This window comes from Spea bombifrons, chromosome 3 (genome assembly GCF_027358695.1).
Source record: "Spea bombifrons isolate aSpeBom1 chromosome 3, aSpeBom1.2.pri, whole genome shotgun sequence".
NCBI lineage: Eukaryota > Metazoa > Chordata > Amphibia > Anura > Pelobatidae > Spea > Spea bombifrons.
In genome coordinates this window covers 26,224,094-26,251,743 of record NC_071089.1, presented here as the reverse complement: position 1 = coordinate 26,251,743, position 27,650 = coordinate 26,224,094, and the positions used below count along the sequence as shown (strand labels likewise).

Sequence of the window (27,650 nt, the reverse complement as noted above, 5' to 3'; positions counted from 1 at the left end):
CGGCCTGGAGCCGCAGCTCCATTAGCCCCTACTTTAATCTTGCCCTGGCAATAGTGCATCAGGCAATTTGTGATTTTAGGCATGTATTTTTAATAACTAGCATATACACTGATATAAATTCTTTATAGTAATAAGTTGATATCTTTGGGAGGTTGGGTGATTTTATTTTGTTCATGGAGTAATACAATGAACGGCTGTCTATTCTACATGTTACCACAAAATGGCTTGAAGGTCTGCCCAAACAATGAGAGATGACTTCTTTCTTCTTATTTCAGCAGTATTGTTAGTATGAAGCAAATGGTATTATTTTTTAAAACGAAAATGCAGCAGATTTGTTTGGTTTGTGTCCTTGTAGTTCAGTGGTAAAATATAGAGATATGTCTTGTACAAATGATACTTTAAAAACAGGGCATGTGTCTTGTGGCTTCCTTGACAAGGTTTATGCTTGTACTGTATGATGGTCCTTTATTACGGTTGGATGGACCATTGGGCGTAGGGAGAATACCCACAGACATGTGAAAGCAGAAATGTCTGAAGTTGATTGGGAGAACGCACAAGAATCCTCTGTTAATCGCCTAACTAACCCATCATAACTTTACATATGATCACCAAGCCATTTTTTATTTGAGTACATTCTCGTTTTATTTTAATTGCTGGAAACTGGCACACGACGTTGCTGTATTTGGTCATATTTTCCATTCCACTTCACCACATGCAGCTGGGGATGCCTAAGTTCAGTTTCAGAAGCCTCTTAGTTACTTACTTGTAATGTTAGTTTTTTTTAACTGTACTCTTAAAATATAAAAACTGCTGTGTAGACACTATGGGCAAAGAAGAGCAATCACAGCATTATTGTCATGAAATCTTTATGGAGAATTAGTGTATAGTGGTTCTGTAACTTATTCAAACTGACAATAAGCTTTTTAGTAAGTCAAATAAAGGCTTGTTAGTAAATCCCAATGGATTTTTTTAGCATATTAAATGCAGATTTTAGTTCCATATACAAGTAGATTTCCTAAAACCTCAGTTTCATGTTTAAATGTGCTTTTTCATTCAGTGGAAACATTAATCACGCTCTCTAATATGTTAAGGAATACCTTAGCATATCTTCCTCTGAAGGTTGAATCACATATAAACACATGTTTTAAGAAGTTGTTTCTGTTCTATGGCAACAACCTATCAGAGCCAGATTTTTGATGTTACATGATATGTGTCCCCAGCTTGTATGGATGAGGCAATGTTTTACTTGTGTATTTATGTGTAGGGTTTGGGCATTCAAATGACATGAGCTACATTAAGTTACAGAAGTGGAACATTACCAGAGTCGGTGGTTTATTTAAAACTAGTATTAAAAGGGTAACAAAGTATCAGGAAGCCAGCACCCCAGGAGTATACTTGGTCAGTTGTAATCTGTGCAATGTGGCCCTTCCTGATCAAGATCATATTACACTCCCTTAACATACAAGGTCAAGAACTTGATCTCAATCTGCCAGGAAGAGCAATTTCTCATTAAACAAATATAGTGTGGTCTTTAAAAGTACTCAGTAACATGATGAAGAGGATATTTTCAAGTACTCAGTAAACATCCAATCAACATGTTAAGTGAAGTGATTTACAGAAGTACTTGCAGACAAACAACATAGTTTATTGTCCTGTTTATTGAATGAGATTCTGTAGCAATCACTCATATATACACCAATCAGCCATAACATTATGACCACTGACAGGAGAAGTGAATAACACTGATAATCTTTTTATCATGGCTCCTGTCAGTGGGTGGGATATATAAGGCAGCAAGTGAACATTTCATCCTCAAAGTTGTTGGAGGCAGGAAAAATGGGCAAGCGTAAGAATCTGAGTGACTTTGACAAGGGCCAAATTGTGATGGCTAGATTACTGGGTCAGAACATCTCCAAAACTGCATCTCTTGTGGGAAGTTCCCGGTCTGCAGTGGCCAGAAAAGCGGTGAACCGGTCACAGGGTCATGCGCGGCCAAGGCTCATTGATGCATGTGGGGTGCGAAGGCCATCCCATGTAGTCAAATCCAACAGACCAGCTACAGTAGCTCAACTTGCTGAAAAAGTTAATGATGGTGTCAGAACACACAGTGCATTGCAATTTGTTGCTTATGGGGCTGCGTAGTCGCAGACCAGTCAGGGTGCCCATGCAGACCCCTATCCACTGCCGAAAGCACCAACAATGGGCATATGAGCATAAGAACTGGGCCACAGAGAAATGGACATAGGTGGCCTGGTCTGATGAATCATGTTTTCTATTACATCATGTGGATAACCGGGTCAATTTCTGTGAGAACACATGGCACAAGAATGACTAAATCGAGCTTTAAATCACCAAGACCTTAAAACCAGAGCCTTTCCCATTGAGTGGAGGGGGTTACATCTACATTGTTGGAAAACTCAATGTCAATCCTTATCTGCTCAACATCCAAAACCGTGTGTATAGAACATATGCATTATAACTTGTTTTTTTTGTTGCAGGGATATATGATGGAAAACCGCATTCCTGGGTTGAAGTGTGATTCTGATGTCTTTGTAACATTTGAAGGAGACAACGTTGTCATGTTACAGGTACAGTCTGAGCACAAAGTCAGTTTGTGCTTTTATTTTCCAAGTGCATTATTTTACATTCATCAGTACGGAATCTCAACTTTATCAAATAATTTTGCTATATATATATTTTGTATAATAAAATAGAAATTTTACTATAAATAGGTTAATAATATATACAGTTTATATTTAACATATTTTCTGTCCAGGTACACATACTATCAGTTTAAGGCTGATCTCTTTTTTTAATGGTCAGTCACCATTGTTTCAAATATCTTAGTAGAAGTTCAGGTCAACCATGTTGATTAATAGATAATACTACAGTTTTGCCTACTTCATTATGTTCTAGCATTGTGTCCCTAATAGTCTTTTGAAATATTTAATCAACTCTTGATATAAAACTCAATGGTCTAGAATTTTCAGGCTTTGTTTGTGATCTTTCTTCAGATAATTATATCCCATTAGCATTTCTTCATTACTGTAGCTCTACAAGAGAGGATATAGTCCTCAGATATCAAAATACAATACAATACACCATCGCTATTTAATAACTTTTACATCTTATGATTTTCAGTCACTATTTGGCCTCTTTTTTAGGTGGCCAAATGTCTATTGAGTAATGTGTATTTTTCCTGGAACTGGTCCACCACTGGCACTTTATTAGTGTAAATGGAGGAAAATAGAATGATAGAATTTTCAGTATATTAGCTTTCTCTTCATCACTGATTACCTGCTCCATCTGATCTGATCATATTTTTGTATTAGTATGTTAGTATTACCTGTAAAGCATTAGATTTAATTTACTTGGCCCAGTTTCAATAACTATTTATTACACAAAACCATCATTAGTGTTTTCTGTTTATTTTAGTGTAGATGATGTTCTAGGTATTACATTGTTGAAGCATCACACTGGTTTTATTTTTCATATACATTTTGGTGTGATACTACCAGTATTTTAAATTTGCCCTCTGTTTTCTCATTTTAAAATCTCATTCCAGTTTCTTTTCTTCAGAGAAGCGTAACATGAGAATGCTTTGGTTGTGTTTATTGTGTATTATTTTGGTAAAATGTCACTATTTTAGTTTTGTATTTTGTTATTGTTAGATTATACAGCCTATACTGTTTAGTTTTATGGTGCTAAATTTTTAGTAGTTGGGGGGGCTGTTTTTTGTGCATCATCCACTTTCTTTTGCAAATTGCAAAAGTCCCCAGTTTGAAAGAGTTCACGAGAAAAAGTGCAAATGCAACAGTGCATACAGTGCTTTCTAGTATATCGGGTTTGTAGAAATGTGGCATGTGATGAGTTACCTTTCCCCTACGATATGTGTAATTTAATTTAACAGTGTCTTAAAATGGTAGTTTTAAAATTGGAATTAATGACGGGTTAAGTGTTAAAACCCTTGACCCTGCTGTAAACCTGTAAAATGAAATGAACTGTTCTCATAGAAGGGAAGGAAGTCTTCTACAGAACAATATGCTAAAATCTGAAATTCTACATGTGTTCTCTGGCGCCAACACAAACAATAGTAGCAAAGCATTAAGGAAAAAATATTTTTTCTAATTAGTAGGACAGTAAACTGTCCATAGGTTGATCCTGGGTGATTCATGATGATTCACTTCCTCAGACAGATGTCTAGACAGTAAGTAAAGAACAGCTAGACATTTGTCTAAATCTTGAAATATGATACAGCGTTGAGTGGATGTTCCTGCGTTCAGGACTGACATAAACCTGCATGAAAACTGTTTTTACTGTTGTCTCTTTATTTACATCATATTTTACAGAGTATTCGTGCCTTTGTGTTTATAGAATTTAGAGGCTAGACACAAAAGCCATGTTATTTGTTTGTAGGTATCTGGTAGGTTTATTCACAGAGATCATTAAAATTGCATCGGATCTATATATCAGAAAGATAAGTATGTGGTATCCATGCGGAATTAGGAGAATAAAAAGAAGCTCTGTTCTCTGACCCCTAAGGGTTTAGGACTTGTACTGGTTACCATCACCTCCATGCCCTTAGGAAAATAAAAGTGAAAAGGACTGAATATGTGGGGCATCGGTGTCAAACAATATAGAAATATGATTCCATATAGGCATAACTGGGACTTATCCCTCTTGGGGAATAGGGCCCAAAGACAGCTTTTGACATATTGTGGAGCTGGACAGAATGTACCATGTATAACTAGGCAAATTGACTTGATCGGCTCTGCGTTTCAGCTATACTCTGCTGCAGTGGGTCAACAATAGATCCCAAGCAATGGACAAGTCAAAAGCCGGGTCCAGTGTAGTGAATATATCTTTTTATCTAATTATCTGCCATGGAATGAGCTGAGGGTTAGTGAGTAGCCCACAGTCATCTGTAGAGTACATTCATAAATACAAGGATCAAATTATTCTGGTAGGTGCATAGTAGTGCAAATTAGAGATTAAAAATGTGCCTTAATAAATTCTGATATACACTATAGTAGAAAATGTAAAACAGCCCAAGGCAGCTTTGCGTAACTATCCCTGCAGCTTTAAAGACATGCACGATGCTATGTTTTGAGGGTTTGCTTTATTTCTAGTGTCTAAGCTTGCCCCCTCTGTTCATAATGTTTGGTGAGTGCAGGTTATTGAAGGCAATGCTCTTTAAACTGCAGTATGTTTGTTTCAGGGAAATACACGGTTATACCCAACTACAACAAATAAGTATCTTTGTAACAAAGTAAGTTATGTAAGAATTAAAGCTGTAGGTAAAGGGAAATGCAATGTCATTTACACACACAGGCATAACTAGAAAACACAGGGCCCCCGACCTCACAAGCAACATGTCCTACAGTGCCATCTTTTGCCCCTGACCAGCTTGTCTGTGCCATCTTTTGCCCCTGGCCAGCTGGTCTGTGCCATCTTTTGCCCCTAAACAGCTTGCATGTGCCATCTTTTGCCCCATACAGCTTGTCAGTACCCCAGACAGCCTATCTGTGCCATCTTTGCCACCAAACATCTTGTCAGTGCACCCAAACAGCCTGCCTGTGCCATATTTGCCACCAAACACTTACACATCCAACATGCAAACACACATACACTTACACATATACATTCATGTTAACACACGCTTATACATACGTTCGCACATGTAACATGCATTCATACATATTCACTCCCACTCACTAGCTGGCGCCCTCCCTCTCGCACCTCATTACCTCGCCCACAGCTTTCTCTCTGGCGCTTGCACACCGTGCGAGCAGCCTCTCTGTTACTGCAAGTTCATGTAACATGACCCCGCTGTGCTCCTGCCTTCCTAATCTATCCTTTGGTCCAGTTTTGTTTTGTCATACATTTCTCCTGATGTAAAGACTCAGACCGTAATCAGTCCAGGACAGGTATATGCTTATCCCATGAATGCTTAAATTCCCTCACTGTGTTAATCTTTAACACTTCTGCTTGGAAACCTGTTCCACTCATCCACCACCGTGTCTGTTGTTGTTGGACCCAGATTTTCAGTATTATCCTAAACCAGTGGCCAGGTTGCTCTTTAACCCCTTCGTGACCAGATATCACACCGTAATTATCTGAGATTTTCTGTTATTCTTACCATAGTTTTGTCCAATTATGATTTCTCTTTTTCATTATTTAGTGTACAAACACAAATTATTTATTGGTTTTTTTTTTGTATAGTTCAGCATTTGGTATGAAAAATATAATTTAAAAATAGAGAAAAATTTGTTTTCCTGTGTAAATTGCCATTAAACTAGTTCAATTCAAAAACATACACAAAATCTGTTAATTTCAGTGTCTTGATTATGGAGGTACAACAGTTTTTAGGGCTATTGGAAGTTACAGTATGCAAATCGGAAACACATCTATCAAATTTTTTTGGACTTTTGATCATGTGCCAGGATCTAAATAACCCAAAATTTCCCCTTTTGTTTTGCTAGGCTCATGACTTGGATTATCCCATTAATTAAGACAATCTCCAGAATAGCATATATTTTGTAAAGTAAACCAATTTTTTTTAAGTTATTCATTTTTTTGTGTGAATAATAACAACTAGATAACAGAAAAAACTAACTAGTGTTCCAATTTTGTATGGAAATTCCTGAAACGGTTCTTGATGCAGAGACCTGGCACAGAGGGACAGGAAGGGCAGTAGAAGTTTGAGTCTCTACAGACTTCCAGTTCCAAACTTTCAGGACAAAAGGGATTCCAAAAAAATAAATATGAACTAAATGTAATTCCAAAATCTAAAAAAAAATATATATATTATTCCTGTGGCAACTTTTTTTGTATAGTACATATGTGTTTTACACATATGGCAGCCATTTTGACCATAACTTTGGTTTATGGTATACCACATATAGCTGTAGTCTCTGGTCAACTGAATCTGCTCCCCCTGATGCTTATTTTATTCAATAATGTGGCTTGCTGACTTCATCCCTTTGTAGGCACTGTTCTTTTGATGTGTATAGTAGATACGACATCCTTTCTGTCTTTATAACAAAGGGCCAGCAGTTCCTCATTGCGCACAGCTGTTATGGCGCTGCATTATTTTTTTTTACAGTAGCTGCTGGGGAAAGCTTTTTTCGGTTTTACAAACAGTGCCACAGGTCGAGGTCTTAAAAATATATAAGTAAGGCAGTGATGGTATAATAATTACAAAAATGTTCTTCCTTTTTTTAAAAAAAATCACTTTTGTTGCTTTGTAAAACCATTGGTATGTTTCACTCTCGCTTCACATCTCTCCCAGGCTTTGTTTACATAGTTCGAAAACAAAAAATCCTTCCCCTGCTGAGTCTGTAAGAGGACACATGCGCTTAAAGGAACAGGCCTTGTCTAATCATGAGAAATCTGCCTGCGACAAAATACCTCCCAGCCCTGTTACACAGCGAGGCTGCATTTTCAAGGCTAGGGATATGTTGTCACCCGACAGATTTTCGAGGATGTTTTAAAGATATATATATATATATTATATAACCAAGCTGAATCCAGTGTAATATTAGTACTTGTTTTCACAAAAGTTATTTAAGTACCGGAAGCAACAGAGTATATCACTCCTGTTCACTAAGCCGGGAGTTTGCAGTTGAGCTAACTCCTTGATAACATTATGGATTAGCAAGAGCCAACTCCTGGGAGCTTCTCCTGCTCAAAATGTATCATGAGATGACTTTAAAAATGAATCTTACATTAAGCATGGATTATTGAAGGTCAGCTAAGCACTACTGGCTGGGTTCCAGATTTAAAGTGAATACAAAGCTTGACAATCAAGCAAATACCCTTAAGTATTCAGAAGATTTCATGATTATTTATTAGGTGATGAGTCAAGATTATATGTATTAGGCCTAGCTGCTATCCTATTTACCGTATGGTATAGTTTCCTATACACTTTTGATGTTATTTGTAATTGCGTTATTCCTTCTTAATTGATGTAAGTAGACAACTAATAGTATATGACAAAGTGCAGAGCAGTTTTTTTTATATGAATATTTATATTTAGAGACATTAAAAGTTTTTAGAGTTATTCAGAACTAGCCTTTCCTGTATCGAAGACATTAGTCAAGTTTGCCTATTTCCAGGGCACATGGACCTAAGACTAACAAAATCATAAAATAATAAAGGGTGACACGGGGTTAAAATTAGATTTAAATAGGTAAATATATACAAGTTAAATTGTAGGAGTGAAGCGTATTTAAAAGAGAAGAAATGAAAGGACAAGAGGTCATAGTGTTTCCTGTTGTTCCATTTCCCCCTCATCCCATCGCTACAAATGCTGCAAAGTCCAGCCAGGTTCCTCCTAACAGGGGCAGTAACTTGATAACGTGGAACGATATTAATGCAAATTCTTAAAATAAAAAGTTCTAATAAAAAGAATGGCTGTTCCGCTGTATATGATTGATTTCCAATTGATTATTGTAGTTTGTAAACACCATTGCATAGCTTTGCTTAGTGCTGTAAATTTAGGAGATCCGAGGGGTGAATTGATCACTGCCGCCAGTGCTCTGTGGTCAGACCCATTATGTATAATGTAGAGCCTTTTTTCTGTATGTGTGCCTTTGGGCTGTGTGCTAATGTTCTGTTCTATTGTTTGTATTCTGTGAACAGGTTGTGGTACGAGAACTTCTGGCTCAGTATACCAGACAATATGAGGAAAGTCCTGTCTTTGGTCTTTTTAGAAACTGGACAAGTTCTTTTGGGGACAAACTACGAACAAGGTATATATATATTGTATCTTAAATTACCAGTAACCAGGGATATGCAAGGGGCTATATTCTATACCTGTCTAAATATTAATTGATGTTTACTGTGGTGAAAAAAGCTTGGTATGCAATTCTGTCTAAAACTGATTTGTATTTGTTAAATCTAGATCATGATAAAAAAAGCTTTCATATAAATCAGTTGGAAATTATCTCACCCTAGTGATTGAGTGGGGTGTGCAGAATATTAGCATGTTTTTAACTCTTAACAACCCTATACACATACTGTTACACAAAAAGGGTGAAGAGGAACCTTTGGGCATAATAGTATTATTCTTATTATCTTTAATTTACATAGACATAGTGCCAAATAATTACGCAGCACTTCTTACAGTACATGCATTCAAAGGATATGGAAACTGTAAACTAGAACTGACAGGCTAAAATAAACCGATACATTAGATAAAGAGGGTCCTGCATGCGAGTTTACAATCTTTAGCACATCCAGCTTTTTTTCGATACATAATATAGTCTGAATGCCTGGCTCCCTGCCAGCACTGGTACGCCTTCACTGTGTGAATGCCTGATGATGTGATCAGACTTTTCCTTCCAGTAGGTGTCACTGCTGAACCTGCCGGAAGGACTGAGTAGAGAATCAGAAAGGATCTGTCCATAGCCTGTTGGGGTCTTTAATCACTCCCTTGCAGCCTGATCACACACACATTGCTATCAACAATACAGGGCTATGGAGTGGGGGAGGGACACAAAAATAATACAATTTTAAAAAATGTTTCCCAATACCTTGTACCCTACCACTAAAAGCAGGAAAATAAAACAACCTTTCTACCCCAGAAGTATACAAAAAAACATACTAAATATAGTGCTTTGTAGGGTGATATAATCAGGGAGTGTTGATAAGCATAAATTGGGTTATTGTTTATCAATGACATCTACTCTGTAGAACTCCTAAACAGAATCACAAAAAAGTTTTCTTGGCTTTTTCTTCTAGACACATTAGCACCAATACTTTATTACATTGATATGTATGTCTATGGTTTCAACAACCACCTAGCACATACAGTTGTGGCCAAAAGTATTGAGAATGACACAAATATTAATTTTCTCAAAGTCTGCTGCCTCGGTTTAGATGGTGGCAATTTGCATATACTCCAGAATGTTATGAAGAGTGATCAGATGAATTGCAATCAGTTGCAAAGTCCCTCTCTGTCATGAAAATCAACCAGCTGACATCACGTCAGTGATTTTCTCGTTAACACAGGTAAGAGTGTTGACCTGGACAAGGCTGGAGATCACTCTGTTATCAGGGGCGTAACTAGAAGCCTCAGGGCCCGGGTGCGAGAATCTGTTATGGGCCCCCCCCCACCCCCCAAAAAACATGATTTTTACACAACAATTTTTTTTCCAACAAATTACATATTGAATCATATTTGTCAAATTTTTCAACTTTTTACAATAACAGAATACCACATTACAATCCCAGGAACCAAAAGTGTTAAAAGGCCAAAATAAGTAGCAGGGAATGGACAGAATATTAACTCCTCACCATCCATGTATGCTAGATAAAGATTACATCAGAGCTCGGCAGATGTATGAGATAGAATCTTTTGTGATGGGATTGGAAGTACATCGATACACTAAAAAAGTAATGTCACATCTGAAGCCACAATTTAGTGCCACTAATCATTTTTAATAAAATATGCAGATTGAATATTTTGTCCACTGAAGTGACTACAAATTCAGAAAGGGCGTTTTATCTCTGGGTAAAAAAAATTGCCTAACATTAGGGTGCAGTCTTTCCTCCTTCTGACCCTGACCATGGTACTCTCCCCCTTAATCATCCCCAGAGTCCCCTTGTCCCTCATTCACTAAACCATACCTCTTACTCCCTGTAGTTCGTGTATAGATCAAATAAACAACACATGTAAACAGTATGTTCATGTATAGATCAACTGAATAAGACATAAAAACCCTGTATTTACAGGTATACATAAATAAGGCTTAAAAACAAATATAGATCACCCTATCACGTGATATGTGTTCAAATTAAAAAGTGAAAATTAAAAATAATAAACAAGACTCCCCTAGCAATGCACTGCAGCAACCCGACAAAACACTCCTCAGGATGTTCAAGACCAGACGTAATCAAAGAAAAAGGGACGCATATACATAGGGCATAATCAAAGAAAAAGGAGCGCATGTACATAGGGCATAATCAAAGAAAAAGGGGCGCATGTACATAGGGCGTAATCAAAGAAAAAGGGACGCATATACATAGGGCATAATCAAAGAAAAAGGGGCGCATGTACATAGGGTGTAATCAAAGAAAAAGGGGCGCATGTACATAGGGCCCCTTTTGTACATGCGCCTCTTTTTCTTTGAATACATAAATAATGTATGGAAGCATAGCATAGCGGATATAGATCAACAGAATAACACAAAAACCCAGCATTGCAGGTATAGATTAATTAGAATTCACATAAAAACACGGCATTAAAAGGTATAGATAAAACCCACTAAATTACAGGCATAGATCACAGGTTGCACACCCCAAAACCAGCCCTGGCCTCCACACTGTCCACATAGAACCTGACCAGCACCCAGATAACACACGTAGGGTTTGCCATCTTTGTCCCCAAACAGCCCATCCTGTGCCTGGCTGGATGGGGACAAAGGTGACACTGGGGAGCTGAACTCGTGTGTCTATATATAAGTGTTTATATATGTGTCTAGACAAATATATCTATATAAAAAGAAGTCTAGTAATCTCCATTTTTTAAAATAATTAAAAAAAAACTTTATGCAGTTTGTCCCCCTCCACAGACACACAGATAGATTTCTTTTTATATTTATAATTTAATTAATAATTGAATAATAATTTAATGACATATACACACATACAATTTTTTATTTTTTTTAAATACATTATTTTACTGACCTACCTACTTCTACTTTGGGGCCCTGATAGATGCAGACTGCTGTATTATTTTTAAACAGAATGTCAGTGAGTGACAACATCTGGTGCTCCAGCTCCAGCAGTCTGTGTGAGGGGGCGGAGCTTTCACCCCTCATGCTGCTCTCATTACGGTGCTCCTGCAGTCTGAGCATGAGGGGGCGGAGCTTTCACCCCTCACACTGCTCTAATCACTAGGTGGCCGTTGCCAGCTCCGTGGCACGGCTTGCCTTATTAAAAAAAAAAACAAAAAAAACGTAAAAAGGTTTCGGGCGGCCCCTTGGCTTGGGCCCCCCTTCCACCGGGTCCCGATTTCGGGTGGCCCCTTGGCTTGGGCCCCCCTGCCGCCGGGGCCCGATTTCGTGCGGCCCCTTGGCTTGGGCCCCCCTGCCGCCGGGGCCCGGTCGCAGTCGCGACCCCTGCGACCCCGGTAGGTACGCCACTGTCTGTTATACTGATTGAGTTAGAATAACAGGCTGGAAGCTTTAAAAGTAGGGTGGTGCTTGAAATCACTGTTCTTCCTCTGTTAACCATGGTTACCTGCAAGGAAACATGACCTGTCATCATTGCTTTGCACAAAAAGGCCTTCACAGACAAGGATATTGCTGCTAGTAAGATTGCACCTAAATCAATCATTTATGGGATCATCAAGAACTTCAAAGAAAGAGATTCTCGATTATTGTAAAGAACACGTGAGACCGCCCAAGAAAGTCCAGCAATCGCAATGACCGTCTCTTAAAGTTGATTTAACTGCGGGATCGAGGTGCCACCAGTGCAGAGCTTGCTCAGGAATGGCAGTGCATCTACACACACAGTAAGGCAAAGACTTTTGGAGGTTGGCCTGGTGTCAAAAAGGGCAGCAAAGAAGCCACTTCTCTCCAGGAAAAACATCAGGGATAGACTGATATTCTGCAAAAGGTACATGGATTAGACTGCTGAGGACTGGGGTAAAGTAATTTTCTCTGGTGAATCCCGTTTCCAAGTGTCATGCCAACAGTAAAGCATCCTGAGACCATGTGAGGTTGGTTCTCAGCAAAGTGGGTGGGTCCACTCACAATTTTGCCTAAGAACACAGCCTTGAATAAAGAATGGTACCAACACATGCTTCAAGAGCAACTTTCTCCCAACCATCCAAGAACAGTTTGGTGATAAACAATGCGTTTTCCAGCATCAAGGAGCACCTTGCCATAAGGCAAAAGTGATAAATAAGTTGCTCGGGGTACAAAGCATGGAAATTTTGGGTCCATGGCCAGGAAACTCCTCAGACCTTAATCCCATTGAGAACTTCTGGTCAATCCCCAAGAGGTGGTTGGACAAACAAAAACCCACAAACTCCAAGCGTTGATTATGCAAGAATGGGCTGCCATCAGTCAGGGTGTGGCCAGAAGTTCATTGACAGCATGCCAGGGCGGATTGCAGAGGTCTTGAAAGAGGGGTCAACACTGCAAATATAAACTCTTTGCATAAACCTGACATGTAATTGTCAATAAAAGCCATTGACACTTATGAAATGCTTGTAATTATACTTGGGTATACTATAGTAACATCTGACAAAAATATCTGCGAACACAGCAAACTTTGTGAAGACCAATACTTGCGTAATTCTCAAAACTTTTGGCCACTGTACACAAAAGGGTTCAGTGGCAGGTTAAAACAGATAAATTAACCTTTAAATGCCTTTTTAAAGTCATTACAGTACCACTTACCAACATTGAGTGGGTTGTTTTTGAAAACACATTTTGCCGCATTATTTTTGCTTATTTTTTCCACTCTTCATAGGGTTAACTAATAAAGTCTAAATAGATGTGTAGGAGGCAAAGTTATACCATAAAAAGTGTAGTTGCTCAGTTATAGTAACCATCTGAAACATATTAAATTAAATAGCTTGTTACAAACTACAAAGTTTAAGGGAGTGTTTACCAATTGTAAAAATTGACTTACCCGTATTTGCTCGATTATAAGACGACCCTGATTATAAGACGACCCCCCAAAATCTGAATATTAATTTAGGAAAAAAAGAAAAAGTCTGATTATAAGACGACCCTATAGGAAAAAAGTTTTACTAGTAAATAATAATTCATGTCTATTTTTTGTTTTTGTTTTTAATTTCCTTTTATTTACCAACCTGCCCCCCGTTATGCACATCTGCCGCCAGTTATACACATCTGCCCCCAGGCATGCCTTATACCCTCCTATATGCCACTCTGCCCCACGATATGCCTTTTAACCCCCTATATGCCAGAGTGGCATATAGGGGGTTAAAAGGCATATCGTGGGACAGAGTGGCATATAGGGGGACACTTACATACCCAGACACTAATATACCCACCCAGACACTTACCTACCCACTCTGACACTTACCTACCTACCCAGACACTAATAGACCCACTCAGGCACTTACCTACCCACTGAGACACTTACCTACCCACTGAGACACTTCCCACCCAGACACTTACCTACCCACCCTGACACTAATATACTCAGGCACTTCACTCACCGTGATGCCTCAGCAGGCGCTTGCTGCAGCTCCCACAGGATTTCAGCATGACGCTGTGTGACCCCGCTAGGCCCCGCCTCCTCCCGGAAATTGAAGAGGTCTACCGGATCTGCTTTGGGACGGCACAGTGCCGCCGGGTCCCGGTCCTGCAGCAATCTCCCCAACCGGCTCTGCTTCCCCGCAGTGGGCAGGCTATCCCGGGAGCAGGAAGGTACGTGTGTATGCAAGCTCGGCTGCTGCCGGCACTTTCGCCGGCGCACGGTGATAGACGCCGGCAGCAGCTGAGGTTACCGCACAGGAGGATCCAGGTCCCCTGCAGCGATGCGGGGGATCTGGATCTTAGTCTAATAGTCAGACCTCATTTGAGGTCTGATTAGAAGACGACCCCGATTACAAGACGAGGGGTATTTTTCAGAGCATTTGCTCTGAAAAAAACCTCGTCTTATAATCGAGCAAATACGGTATTTGGGCTTCATGGCATGAATTTTTAAATCTCTACTTTTAATGGCATTTGTAACACCCTTGGTTTACAAAGAGTACTGATTGTCAGCATGGTGACACCACGTTGCCTGTTAGGTTCCTTTTACTAGAAACCTGCCATGGATAGCAGCTGAAGGACCTCTAACCCAGCTAGAGATTGACATGGGCTTCCCGTACACAATAGTGTGCATGAGACATCACCGGGCAAGCAGCAAAACCTAGCCAGTGAGAGCCAAAGCAGAGTGACCTTGTACCTTTTGCTATAAAAACCAGAAGAAACACCAGACCACCCACTACCTCACCTAGTGCTGTCACATTTAGGATTTTTACTAAATACCCAATCAGAAGCAATTCAGTCTCTTCCAGGTGCTTTAAAACATTTGAGCACTGGCACTGTGTGCAAACTTTGTAGCATGCTGCGATGTGGCCTTTCACGAATGGCAGCTTTTTGATTTCACTTTCCACCTACTGCGTCCCTGGATCATTAGCAGACATAAGCCGTCTCAGACAATTAACCCCCTCCATTACCAGAGATGAGCAGTCCCAGATAATTAACCCCCTCCATTACCAGACATGAGCAGTCCTCCTCCAGCCCTCTCTAATTAGTAGTGCCGGGCCCTTACATCTGTAACGGTTGTACCCCTTTGATGGCAACCCTGCAACTCTTTAATTGAAACGGTAATTTATTCCAGCATAAAGCAGGCAACGTTTTGACCCTCAAGGACCTTTTATCAAGCTGTGTGTTTTTTTCCAGTAGATATCTCTACTTTGAGGTCTTATGCAAGTTACTTTGGTCATACTGCTATGATTACTTGTAGCAGAATAAGAAAAACATGCAAACGCTGTAATGTAAAAGTATGGCTATTCTAGTATTACATAATAACAAATCAAGAACATCAGTCGAGAGACCAATAACCACTGAAAGTGATTACATATTGTTGAAGTAGTGAAAAACTGAAACTGTCATAACATGCATGAGCTCACCCGATTATTGCTATAAACAAGCAGAGAACTTAGCTGCATCGAGCAGACTATTGAAGAGAGGAAAATATAGTTTAACATACAAAGCTTTGTGAGGTGCATTTTACCTTTAAATAAAAACACAAATGCACGTGTATTGTGAAACATACATGTTTGTTGATCTCATCTGATTTCTTAAGTATAGTTTTTAGGTTTTTATAATATATAAAATGTTTCTGAAACATCTACCTACAACGCTTAGAATGACAGAGCAAACTAGTCTATTTACGGGATGCCAGGCAGCAGAGCACGGGAGGCACAGCACTCAAGCGTCAGGAAGCATAGGAGAGAGAAAGGGGCCCGAGCAGTCGCTAATGAAATTGTTTTCAGCTACCATTGTTTTTCAGCACCTCTCTCCTCCGCTCCCTGCCACCACCCACCTCGGCGCTGCCATGACTTTGGTGGTGGGAGAGCAAGGCCTCTGCCTCGTGGTGCCGGTGCTTTGGGAAAGGTAGTAAGAATATTGAACTAAAGAGAAAAAATATAAGGGAGAAATAATGAGGAGAAGTAAGAAAGGAGTAGATGCAATATGGGGGCTGGGCAAAGCCTTTGGATTTAACTTGGGTGCAAGGCAAATCCTTTGGATTTAACATTGGGTGCTGGCCAAGTCTTTTGAGTGTGACTTGGATGCTGGCCAAGTCTTTTAAATGTCACTTGGGTGCTGGTAAGTCTTTTGAGTGTGACTTGGGTGCTGGCCAAGTCCTTTGGTATGACTTGGGTGCTGGCCAAGTCCTTTGGTATGACTTGGGTGCTGGCCAAGTCCTTTGGATGCATTCGGAGGGCTGGGGAAGTTGTTTGAATAGAATCTGATGGCTGGGCAAGTCTTTTAGATGCAATCTGGGGTCTGGGCCAGTCCTCTTGGTGCAGGGCAAATCCTTTTTATGCAATCTGGGGGCCTTTGGAGTGTATGACCTGTGATCTATGCCAGCTATGTTGGTCAATGATTACTAATGTGCATAAAAAAAAAAACCGCAACAGAAAACTAAGTGCAATCCTTGGTAGTTTTCTGGGTTTTTTTTTTTTTTTTTTATACCATAAAGATTGAATGTGGTGATTAAATGTTCATATTCTTAATTGTGTATTCTGATGAGCATTCATGTTGTAGCTGGTCCTTTTATATATTTCAAGTGGCCCCTCACAAGTTATATAATTATTGCACATATTTTTCCTACAAACTAGAAATGCCTAGCACATAAAATTAAAAAGTGATGCTAATTTATTGATGTGATATTGGGATTTATGCTGTCATACAGTCAGTGTCTGGCTCAGGATATTGTAATGGGAGTTATGGTGTATCACCCTCAATTGCTGCCACACTATATATATATATATATATATATATATATATATATATATATATATATATATATATATATATATATATATATAGATATATATATATAGATGGGAGTTGTATACTGTTCCATAGTCAGGCTCAGTATATATATTGATGGGAATTATGTTGTACCACCCTCAGTGTCAAAATCTGAATCTGAAATTTCTTTTACTTTTTTTACTCTGCAGTTGTAATATCACAAACTTCCTTGTTATTTATCTATCTACTTTCCTTAAAATAACCTCTGTATAAATATAGCGGGGGCACAATTTTCTGTTCTAAAAGGAGATAGCTACAAATTTGACAGCTTTGCCCCTTTTTTTCAACAGCTTCTTTAAACTCAGAGCACCGAATGTCACTGACACATTTAGTGTATTGCTGTTTAGGGAGCAAATATGTCACTGATGACCTGTTTGGGCCAAAAATGACACTGACAAGCAGTTTGGAGGTAAATATGGCACTGGAAAGGTGTTTGGTGATAAAGATTGCACGGACCAACTGTTTGGGGGCAAAGCTGGCATTGTGGGAAGCGAATCACATGGTGAAGTCGAGGGAGGGCCCAAAGAAGTGGAGTGGTTGTCATAGAAAATAGGTGTGGTTAGCTATTTGTTAAGGGGAGGGGTTAGCAGTATTACCACACCCACCTGGGAGGCACCAAAAGATTTTTTTGAAGTGAGGCATCGGTGACCTTAGGCTTGGCCCTGCCAGGCAGGATCAAAAATACACTACTTCCTCAACTTAACTTCACTGGGTTTTTTCTCCTCAATGTTCAGTAATGCTTTGTGAATAATAAACAGAAATTTACCAACGAGATACTGTTGAATGCAGAATGTTGATTATTAGTTAAAGTATTGGATACAATTACAAATGCAGCATTGGATCTGAGATGTCTTGGCCGTGCCATAGAACTTGGGTGACCACACCAGTCATTTTTTTTACCGCGTATACATTCTATGTACTTCAGACAAAAGCCTACAATAAACATAGATTATGCTGGAATTATTTATTTTTATTTTAAATATCTCAAAAATTGTATGGTATGTTAAAAAATTGATTTTTAGTGTGTTATTGGGGGGGGGGGCTATGTTAATACTGTGAGGAACTTACATTTAACTTAAAAAGCACTAAAAGCGTCCTCATGGGAAATCTGGCCAAATTTATGTAGCATTACATCTACTTTTCATGTATCTCTTCAGACTTTGTAGCAAATTTCAGTAATAGTTTTGCTTTACCTAAAGGAATGCCTAAAATGCATTGAAGTTCATGCAAAATCTACGCCAATATGTATTAAAAATAAAAGCACAATTTTAGATACTAGACTGTTCATTTAAAAATAATGTTTAAAACTGAGCTTAAATAAAAATGTTTGGAGGTATTTTTATACTGCAAATTGTTCTCAATATACCCAATTCATCTGTTTTGCAGTAAAAAGCATTGTGCTTTACAAATTCACTTGCACACCGCAGGTGAAAATGCAGAATATGGTATATAAATTTCCCCTCTGTTAAAATGAGGAAACAAGCCAATGTTGAATACCTGAAAGTATTATGATTCATAGTCACGGGATTGAAAGTAAGGAAATGAGCAATTACAGTGATGAGAGATTCAAATGAAAAGCAGTCAGCCATATCTCGGTGCTGTGAACCATTGTCTGCACCAGCAGATTAGAGTAAATACTAACATGATTATTTTGCAAAATGCTAATATGGCATCAGGAGGTATGACTTCCAGAAATAGTGTGTGTGTATATCTTTATATTATTTGTGTTATGTGAGGATTGTTACAGGATTTTGGAGCGTTTCTGTAGGAAGTTTTGCCCATACATCCAGTAGAGCATTTGTGGGGTCAGGCACTGGTATTGGACGAGTTGGACTGGCTCACAATCTCTGTTCCAGTTCATCCCAAATGAATTCGATGGGGTTGAGGCCAAGGCTCTGTGTGGGCCAGTCAAGTTATTCCACACCAAACTCATGCAACCACGTCTTTATGGACCTTCCTATGTACACTGGGACACAGTCATGCTAGAAAAGGGCCTTCCCAAAACTGTTCCCACAAAGTTGGAAGCATAGCATTGTCCAAAATGTCTTGGTATACTGAAGGGGACAAGATCAAATATATTGTGAGGATGACATTAGAATATTTGTGACTGAAAAGAAAGCAGAGATAGCTGTGTGTGCACAGGCGTGGAGTTCTAGAGCAGCAGGGGTGTGGATGGAGCCACGGTGGGTATCCATGAAGGAAGAGGGGGTGATCGGTTTGGGAAATAAATGACAGGAGCAGTGGGTGGGTGTGTGGAGAGCAGTGGATGCGTGCAGGGAGGCAGAGGAGCAGTCAGTATGTGCATGGAGGCAGAGGAGCAGTCAGTATGTGCATGGAGGCAGAGGAGCAGTCAGTATGTGCATGGAGGAGGAAGTGCAATGGGTCTGTAAGCAGGGCAGCGTCAGTTGCTAGTGTACATTCTTTTTGTTAAGCTACATTTTGGATTATATGACCAGATAAAAACCTTATCCAGTTTATGGTCTTGTTTTATATTCCATGTTAGGCTTATCCCTGTCCCATGTAAGTATAGGTTGCCTCACCATATTAACCTCTACCATGTTTTCTTTGATCTCTTCTCCTAAGGTTTCTCCTCTTCAGAATTTTACATCACTACTGTATTTTAGGTTAAATCCATTTAACTATTTATATGTTTGTGTCACATCTGCTCATCTATCACATTTTACATTTTTTTATCCAAGTTATACATGCTTATTCTTAAGTACCGTATTTGCTCGATTATAAGACGAGGTTTTTTCCAGAGCAAATGCTCTGAAAAATAACCCTCGTCTTATAATCAGGGTCGTCTTATAATCAGACCTCAAATAGGTCTGATTATGAGACTAAGATCCAGATCCTCCGCAGCGATGCAGAGGACCTGGATCCTCCTGTGTTAACCCCCCCCCCAACTTACCGGTGCTTCTGAGTCCCCGGTGCTTAGTCCGGGCTGCGTGTAGAGCTCTACGCGATACAATCGCGTAGAGCTCTACACGCTTCCCGGACTAAGCACTGGGGACCCAGATGCAGGGGACCTGGATCCGGTGCATCTGAGTCCCCGGTGCTTAGTCCGGGCTGTGTGTAGAGCTCTACGCGATATAATCGCGTAGAGCTCTACGCGATATAATCGCGTAGAGCTCTACACGATACAATCGCGTAGAGCTCTACATGATACAATCGCGTAGAACTCTACACGCTGCCCGGACCAAGCACCGGGGACTCAGATGCACCGGTAAGTTGGAGGGGGACATAACACAGGAGGATGCAGGGGACCTGCATCCTCCTGTGTTATGCCCCCCCCTCCAACTTACTGGTGCTTCTGAGTCCCCGGTGCTTAGTCCGGGCAGCGTGTAGAGCTCTATGCGATTCGTGTGGAGCTCTACATGCTGCCCGGACTAAGCACCTGGGGCTCAGATGCAGGGGACCTGGACCCTCCTGTGTTTTGCGCCCCCCCCCAACTCAGAAGCACCGGTAAGTTTGGAGGAGGGAGAGGGAGTGTTAAATGGGGGGTGTAAGGCATTTCTGGAGGCAGAGTGCTCTGTGAAATGCCTTTTAACCCCTTTAATGCCACTCTGCCTCCTGAAATGCCTTAAACCTCCCTATATGCCACTCTTCCCCATAATATGCCTTTTAACCCTCTAAGTGCCAGAGTGGCATACAGGGTTAAAAGGCATATCATGGGGCACAGTGGCATTTAGAGGGTTAAAAGGCATATCATGGGGCACAGTGGCATTTAGAGGGTTAAAAGGCATATCATGGGGCACAGTGGCATATAGGGGGTATAAGGCACTTCTGGGGCAGATGTGCATAACTGGGGGGCAGGTTGGAAAATAGAAGGAAATAAAACCAAAATATTTTTCTCAAGCATAGCTTTTATTAAAAAAATTGTTTAAATGAATTAACATTTACTGGTAAAACTTTTTTCCTATAGGGTCGTCTTATATTCAGGCTTTTTCTTTTTTTCCTAAATTAATATTAAGATTTGGGGGTCGTCTTATAATCAGGGTCGTCTTATAATCGAGCAAATACGGTATTTCCTTAACTTGCAAATCATTCACCATTCTATGTAGTCCTTCTCTGAACTAACTTCAGCGTTTCTGTGTGGTCACAAGAACTGTACACAGTGTCCTTCTGAAACCACAGTCTTCAGAACTAGACAAAGTAAAGCGGCATAACTACCTTGTTCATTTAGCTCATACAACTTACTGTACCCCTAATACTATATTATTCCTTTGGATTTTTACATCTTAAGTACATTATTTTATATTTATGAAAGTTGACCTATAGCTGCAACACTGTTGTGTAATTTTCTAGTATTCTAAAATATTTAGCCATCTGACTTACCGTAAAATCTCGGGTATAATACACACAATTTACCCTAGTCCTCAATAGGGGGTGCTTATTATATACAATACAAATTTGTTTAAGCTGCATGATCGCTCCGTGAGATGTAGACAAAGAGGATCGTGTGGCACTTTATCACATTTTTTATAGTGCTGTAACAGGCTCAAAAGCAAGTGCCACAAGCTAAGAGTTCTAGATTCACACATATAGTGTGTAGTGAGGTTAAGTACACATCATACTGCAGAATTGGGGATGGAGTCATTGCAACAAAATTTGTTCAACAGAATGATGCATTTACGGTATATATATATGTGTATTTGTTAATGTGGGCCTTCAACCTTTTAATACGTAGGTTTAGAACTTAACTGAGAAATGTCAGAATTCAATGTAGCCTCAGTTTATTAATGACCTACGTACTGGTTTGTTCCAGCATCGCAAATCTGTTATCTTATTGAGTATGACATGAACATAATCCGTCATCAACTCAATTTAAGCCGTAGTGGATATAAGGTTCTCTATAATTTTCTCTTGCATTGCTAGGTGACAGAGAATGCTCCTTGGCTCTGTTCCATCACATAGAATCTTATGTTCCACCTTTTAACATAAGGTGATTCTACTATCACAGAGGAAGTACCCTGTATGACTGTGTGCCAAATATCTTCTTTGTTCCTAACGCTGATTTATTACCTGAAATGTCCTTATCTGAACTGCTATGAGACTAGGCAGTTTTGTCTTGGCCACTTAAAGTATTTTGTGTGATTCCTATATCTTCTGTTGTGTCCTTTAATGTACTCTGGGAAATGCAGTAAAGTCAACCTCTAAGGCAGTGGTTCTCAACCTTCCTAATGCCGCAACCCTTTAATACAGTTCCTCATGTTGTGATGACCCCCAGCCATAAAATTATGTAATTATATATTGTGAAATATGTGTTTTCCGATAGTCTTAAGCGACCCCTGTGAAAGGGTCGTTCGACCCCCAAAGGGGTCGCGACCCACAGGTTGAGAACCGCTGCTCTAAGGGAATTGATACATATCTGGCCATTGTGCAAGTTCTTCTTACATGTGGCATCATTGTTGTTAAGGGGTTATTGCTAGGTCTCCAAAAAACCCGGGGCCAGAGCCCACAGCAGATGTTATGGTAGCGGAGTCTGCTTTGGGAGATGTGCAAATATATACACACACACACAAATATTAGTGCAACATTTCTAAATTCAATTCAATTTCCAGCAACCTCTTTTAAGTATGAAACCAAGTCTATTTGCTTTAAACATCCCATTTTAACTTTAAAAGGATTTACCCAAGCACCAAGATTGCACTCACAGGATTTCCCAGATTGCATCCGCAGGACTTACCCTGCACACAAATTGCACCTACAGTGGTCTCAGGTCTGCTCTTGATCCTCCCCTTCTCATTATCTCTTCCATTTCTTTTTATCTCAGCTCTCCCTTTGCTCTTTATCTCTCCTGCACTTTCCCTCTATCTCTCGCGTTTCTCTTTTATCTTCCCCCTTTTATCGTCCCCCTTTTCTTTCTCTCCTTTCTCTTTACCCCTTCTCATTATCTCTCCTCTTTTTCTCTTCTTTCAATCTCGTTCCTTTCTGTTTCTCTTCCCTTTCTTTTTACCTCTATTTGTTCTCTATTTTACCACCTTTCTCTTTATCTATCATCCTCTTTCCTCCCTTTCTGTATATCTCCTTTTTATCTCTCCTCTTTATTGCCCCTCTCCTTTCTCCCTACATTTTCTCCCTACCTTTCCCTTTTCTCCCTCCCCGTTCCTTTGATCCCCTTTTCTCGTTATATCTCCTCTTATTATTTATCTGATCTCTTTCATTTCTCTTTATCTCTCTGCTCCTCCTCATTGATCCCCTTATCACCGTGTTGCTGCCAGCAGCTTCACTTTAGCCCGTGGGGGTCACATAACCTTGCATTACTTGACCCTGCATTACTTGACCCTGCTCTGTTCCTGCCTCTGTGGGTCACTTGAACCCACACTTTGTGAACAACCTTCGCTCCTTGTGTACATCTATGAGCATTGGCTGCCCATGACCCTTTCGCCTGTTCACTGCTTTTCCTTCCTTGGACTACTTTTCATAGGTACTGACCACTGCTTCTAACACATGAACTTTGAGGACAGAATGTTCACTTGCTGCCTAGTATATCCTACCCACTGACAGGTGCCATGATAACAAGATTATTCACTTCACCTGTCAGTGGCCATAATGTTATGACTGATCGGTGTATATAAACATGTTTAAAGTATGTTAATAGAACATTATGTATGCCTTCTTAATAAAAAAAATATAAATATATATTTTTGTCACAGGTCAGCTTCCAGCTATTTAAAATGTATTTTATTTTACTAATGATATTCCTTTTTTTTTTTTTTTGCAGCTTTCTGGCATTCAGCTCGGACAAAATTAGTAGCTTGACTTTTCTTTTAAAAGCTGTTAATTTTCGGGAAAGAGTACTACAGCGTGGGTTGGCAGCCAGACTCTACCGCAAGGTAATGTGTACACTTTTATATTTACTTAATAGCTTTGCTTAAAGCTTCATAATTGCATTGTAAAATTTGCCAAACTATTTAAGAAACATTTTAATGATAAACCATAATGGCATATTTATAGTTGCCATTGCTGAAAGCCGACATCCAGTGGATCCACATCCTAGAGATACAGGCCTGCTGGGAGAACCTTAGTACCTTCTATGGGCTTTTTCCCAAATAGCCCTGTTTAAGTAATACTGAAATCCAACAGAAAATGTGGCCAGGGACAGTCTATCAGTACCTCTGCATCAGTATCTAGCATAGGGTTTGTGTTGCCTGTTTGTAGTGTTTCTTCTGTGTCTCCCCCAATAACTAACACACAAGTTGGATTAAGGAGCTAGGAGCCCAGGGCACTTATACAAATAGGACCCTCTTTTCTTGTGCCCAACTGTTTTTTCTATCTCAACATGAATAAATCGTAACATAAAAACAAAAAACTCTATTATATTCCTTTATGATGTCATACCCTGTTCACATTAAGCATTGGCATCGCATTATATCACCTAATCTAAAATAGGCAGAGCACATGTGTAGTCAATGACTTGCCAATCTGTTGTGACATTATATTACATATACCACACAGCACAGAGGTAGAAAAACACTTCCTTGTGCAGCCTTCTCAACAACAGGAATCAAGCACTTGTACAACCTCTGACTAGGCACATAAGCCCATATAGCATGGAACGGAAAGTAGGGCAGTAAAGGAAGGGAAGACAGTGGAGGCTAAATAGCAGTCAGAGCACGCTCTGTGATCACCCCCAATCTTCCTGTCTGGATACAGATAATATTACATTAAACAGAAGTAGGGGAGGACTGCTTGGATAAGGATGTGTTTGTTGAGTCAGGATGAGCTGTCGAGGTTGTTTAGATGGCTTAGACAGGATGCTGGCTGAGAGTGTTATGAGAAAAGGTTGTGTGCTTCTCGAAAGAGGAGAGCTTTTCCATTTCCATATGAAAATCTGACAGAACGGGTACTTGAATTCCAGAGGGGTACACCAAGGGGTAAATCCTGGATGCCGGCGTGGGAAGAGGTAATGATGGTAGAAGAGAGACCAAGGTCGTGAGATGAACGAAGTGGGCGTTTAGGTGTGGATAGGATGCTATCCCATGCTATGAGATATAAGGTGGTGCATGGTTGTTAAGGACTCTGTAGGACAGGAGTTTGTGTTATTGCTTCTGCTCTACTTTGATTGTGTTTATCTGTTTTTTGACCGGTTTGCTTGACCTAGCTCCTTGGTTCCTGATTCGGCTGTCTTTCGTGCTCTTCTGGTCCCGACCTGACTAGTTGTTTTGCTTCTCTAATACCGACCTGACTTGCTGACTACACCTCTGCTCTTTCGAGCGTTGTCTAACACGCTAATACTGTACCCTCACACACAAACACCATGCAAAAACACACTCTCCAATGCCATACGCTAACACACACACTCACTCTAACACCATACATTTACATACACCTGGATGCCACGCACACACTTTAGCATGCCCCTGGCTTGCATTGAAAGCACTAGACCTGTCACTTCTCCCCATTCCCACATTTCACAATTTGGGATAAAACTACGTAATAGTGTTTACAGATAAGCAATATTTAGAAGCTCATTTAGAATTGGTGTAAACCACCGGCTCTTAAAATGAGAGTGGTTGTTAATCATTTTTAATGTATAACTAGTTTTTGGGTTTCCAGACATAAATAAAGCACATTGATTTATTAATTTCAAATATTTTTTTATTCGCTTCTTCCACACTTTACAGTCCCTTTAGAAAAAAAAAAAGACTGTAGCAATCCAACACATTTATTCTACTGTTTCGATTAACACTAAAGAAATAAAATTACATTACATGCTTGTTTAAAAGATGCCATCCGTATTACGGTATATTTTTACACTAAATCTTTGCATCTTAAGAAACTCCACTTGTTTTGAGGTACAACATTAGATCAAAGATCTATGTTTATGGAAATTAAACGAAGCCTGATATCATCTGAAATTGTATTGTTTGCCAGTAATACGGTAGCTGTTTGAGGGAGATCAACTTAGGTCATTGTTTGTTTGTTATTCTGCAAATAACACACTGTGACAGACATTGTTGAATTTAGTGTCAAGCCAGGGAAGAAAGAATTAGCCTTCCCATTGTAAAAATACAGCATTGCACTTCTGCGGTGTCTGATGCCAGTAAACAGGGGGGATCAAGTATTAAGTACAATTTTTGCGCAAAGCAGTACAAGTCAATTAGGATTAGTTGCCGTGGTGACTGCACTAGTAGTGATGAATACAGGGTAATAAAAAGTCTGGTTAAAAGAACACCTTGTTGCGCTAGTTTGATTTGTACTCCTGTGCTCCTGTAGGGATTTCATTAATATGGGGTAGTTTTATACCAACCGATATTATAGTACACTATAACAGAAGATGATTGCTGACAATAAGCACCTTTGTTAGTTGGTGGTAGACGGGCCTAATGTGGACCATATTTAAGAAATGCTAACGTGCTGTCAATATCTTGATGACTAGTTATTACCAGTAAGAAAACATACGCGGTTTGTTATTTCGATTTTAAGATTACATATAAAATCTGACTTTATGTAATGTGTTATGTTAATATACTATGGTGTTCATAGTCGTTTTACCTTTCACAAGACTACTAGACACAGTTCTGGCATTTATTGGACTGCCATTGGTTTCATTAAATAGTACATGGTAGCTATTTCACTGTATTGTTCTTTAAAGAATGATGTAAAGTAATGTTTTTAACATTGCTGCACTTTTCTTAACAATTCCAAATCTATCCAGTTTTTGTGGTATTCGGTTAGTCTCGATTAACACTCTTCTTAAAGTTCTAACTGGAGGGAAAAAAAACTCATCATGCAGCATTTCAAGTTTTAGTGGTATTAGTTACTAATTTTGTGCATTTTCATTTTCTCATGTCAGGTAATGACCCAGAAGGAAGAGTTTTTCAGTGCCTGGAATTCATGCCTCCACCATGTTGTCACACTGGCCTTGGCTCACATCCACAGGGGTCAGTAGCTTCTGCATTTTACATGCCATCTGTCCAGCAGGTCATACAGTTTGTTATTAAATAAGTGTGCAACACAGCCCTTTCTCAGTTCCTTACAATAAGATCCACATTTTCCCATCCATCTTTTCCAAGGTTATAACCTCAAAGAATGGGAATTTGAACAATATTCCGTAAACTTGACATTTTTGCCAGGAATACTTTGTTGGCATAAAAACCAAGAAAGCTTCTAAAGGCAGCGACTGGATGTCATTCTTGTGACCAATCTGTAGCTGTCTTGTGCGCTCTATCTACGTTGCAGAAACCGCTTTATGGCAAACCCTAGTATACCACCTCATATGAGATACATAGTTGGCTTCTAGGGTCCACTAGTATCACATACGTGGTTTGCACTGAAAGGTTTAAGTAGAGAAAACCCGCACAAACAGCAATGCACATAGGGGTTGATAGTCTGCATCTCTGGGGCTTCTTAAGGTAAATAGCTATTTGTTTTTCAATTACAGGTAAAAAAATCTATATTAACGTACTTACAACGTAATTATGCAATAATGAAAATTGATAATATCTTTAATCTGGTTACAAATTATATGCTTTAAATGGTATAGAAATGCTACAAAATGCTTGACTACAGGAAAATTGAATCTTGATCTGTGTATCACAACATACCCATACAATGTTTCAGTTG

At 39.6% G+C, this 27,650-nt stretch overlaps 1 protein-coding gene across 1 annotated transcript in view; it reads left to right on the top strand.

The window, feature by feature from the left end:
• ACOXL (acyl-CoA oxidase like) overlaps positions 1-27,650 on the top strand; it is a 123,015-nt gene that overhangs the window by 55,775 nt on the left and 39,590 nt on the right. The window contains exons 13-16 of the mRNA XM_053460798.1: positions 2,499-2,588; positions 8,644-8,753; positions 23,806-23,917; positions 26,881-26,968. Of these exons, the coding sequence (XP_053316773.1) occupies positions 2,499-2,588; positions 8,644-8,753; positions 23,806-23,917; positions 26,881-26,968 (400 nt within the window). The remainder of the gene's footprint in view (positions 1-2,498; positions 2,589-8,643; positions 8,754-23,805; positions 23,918-26,880; positions 26,969-27,650) is intronic.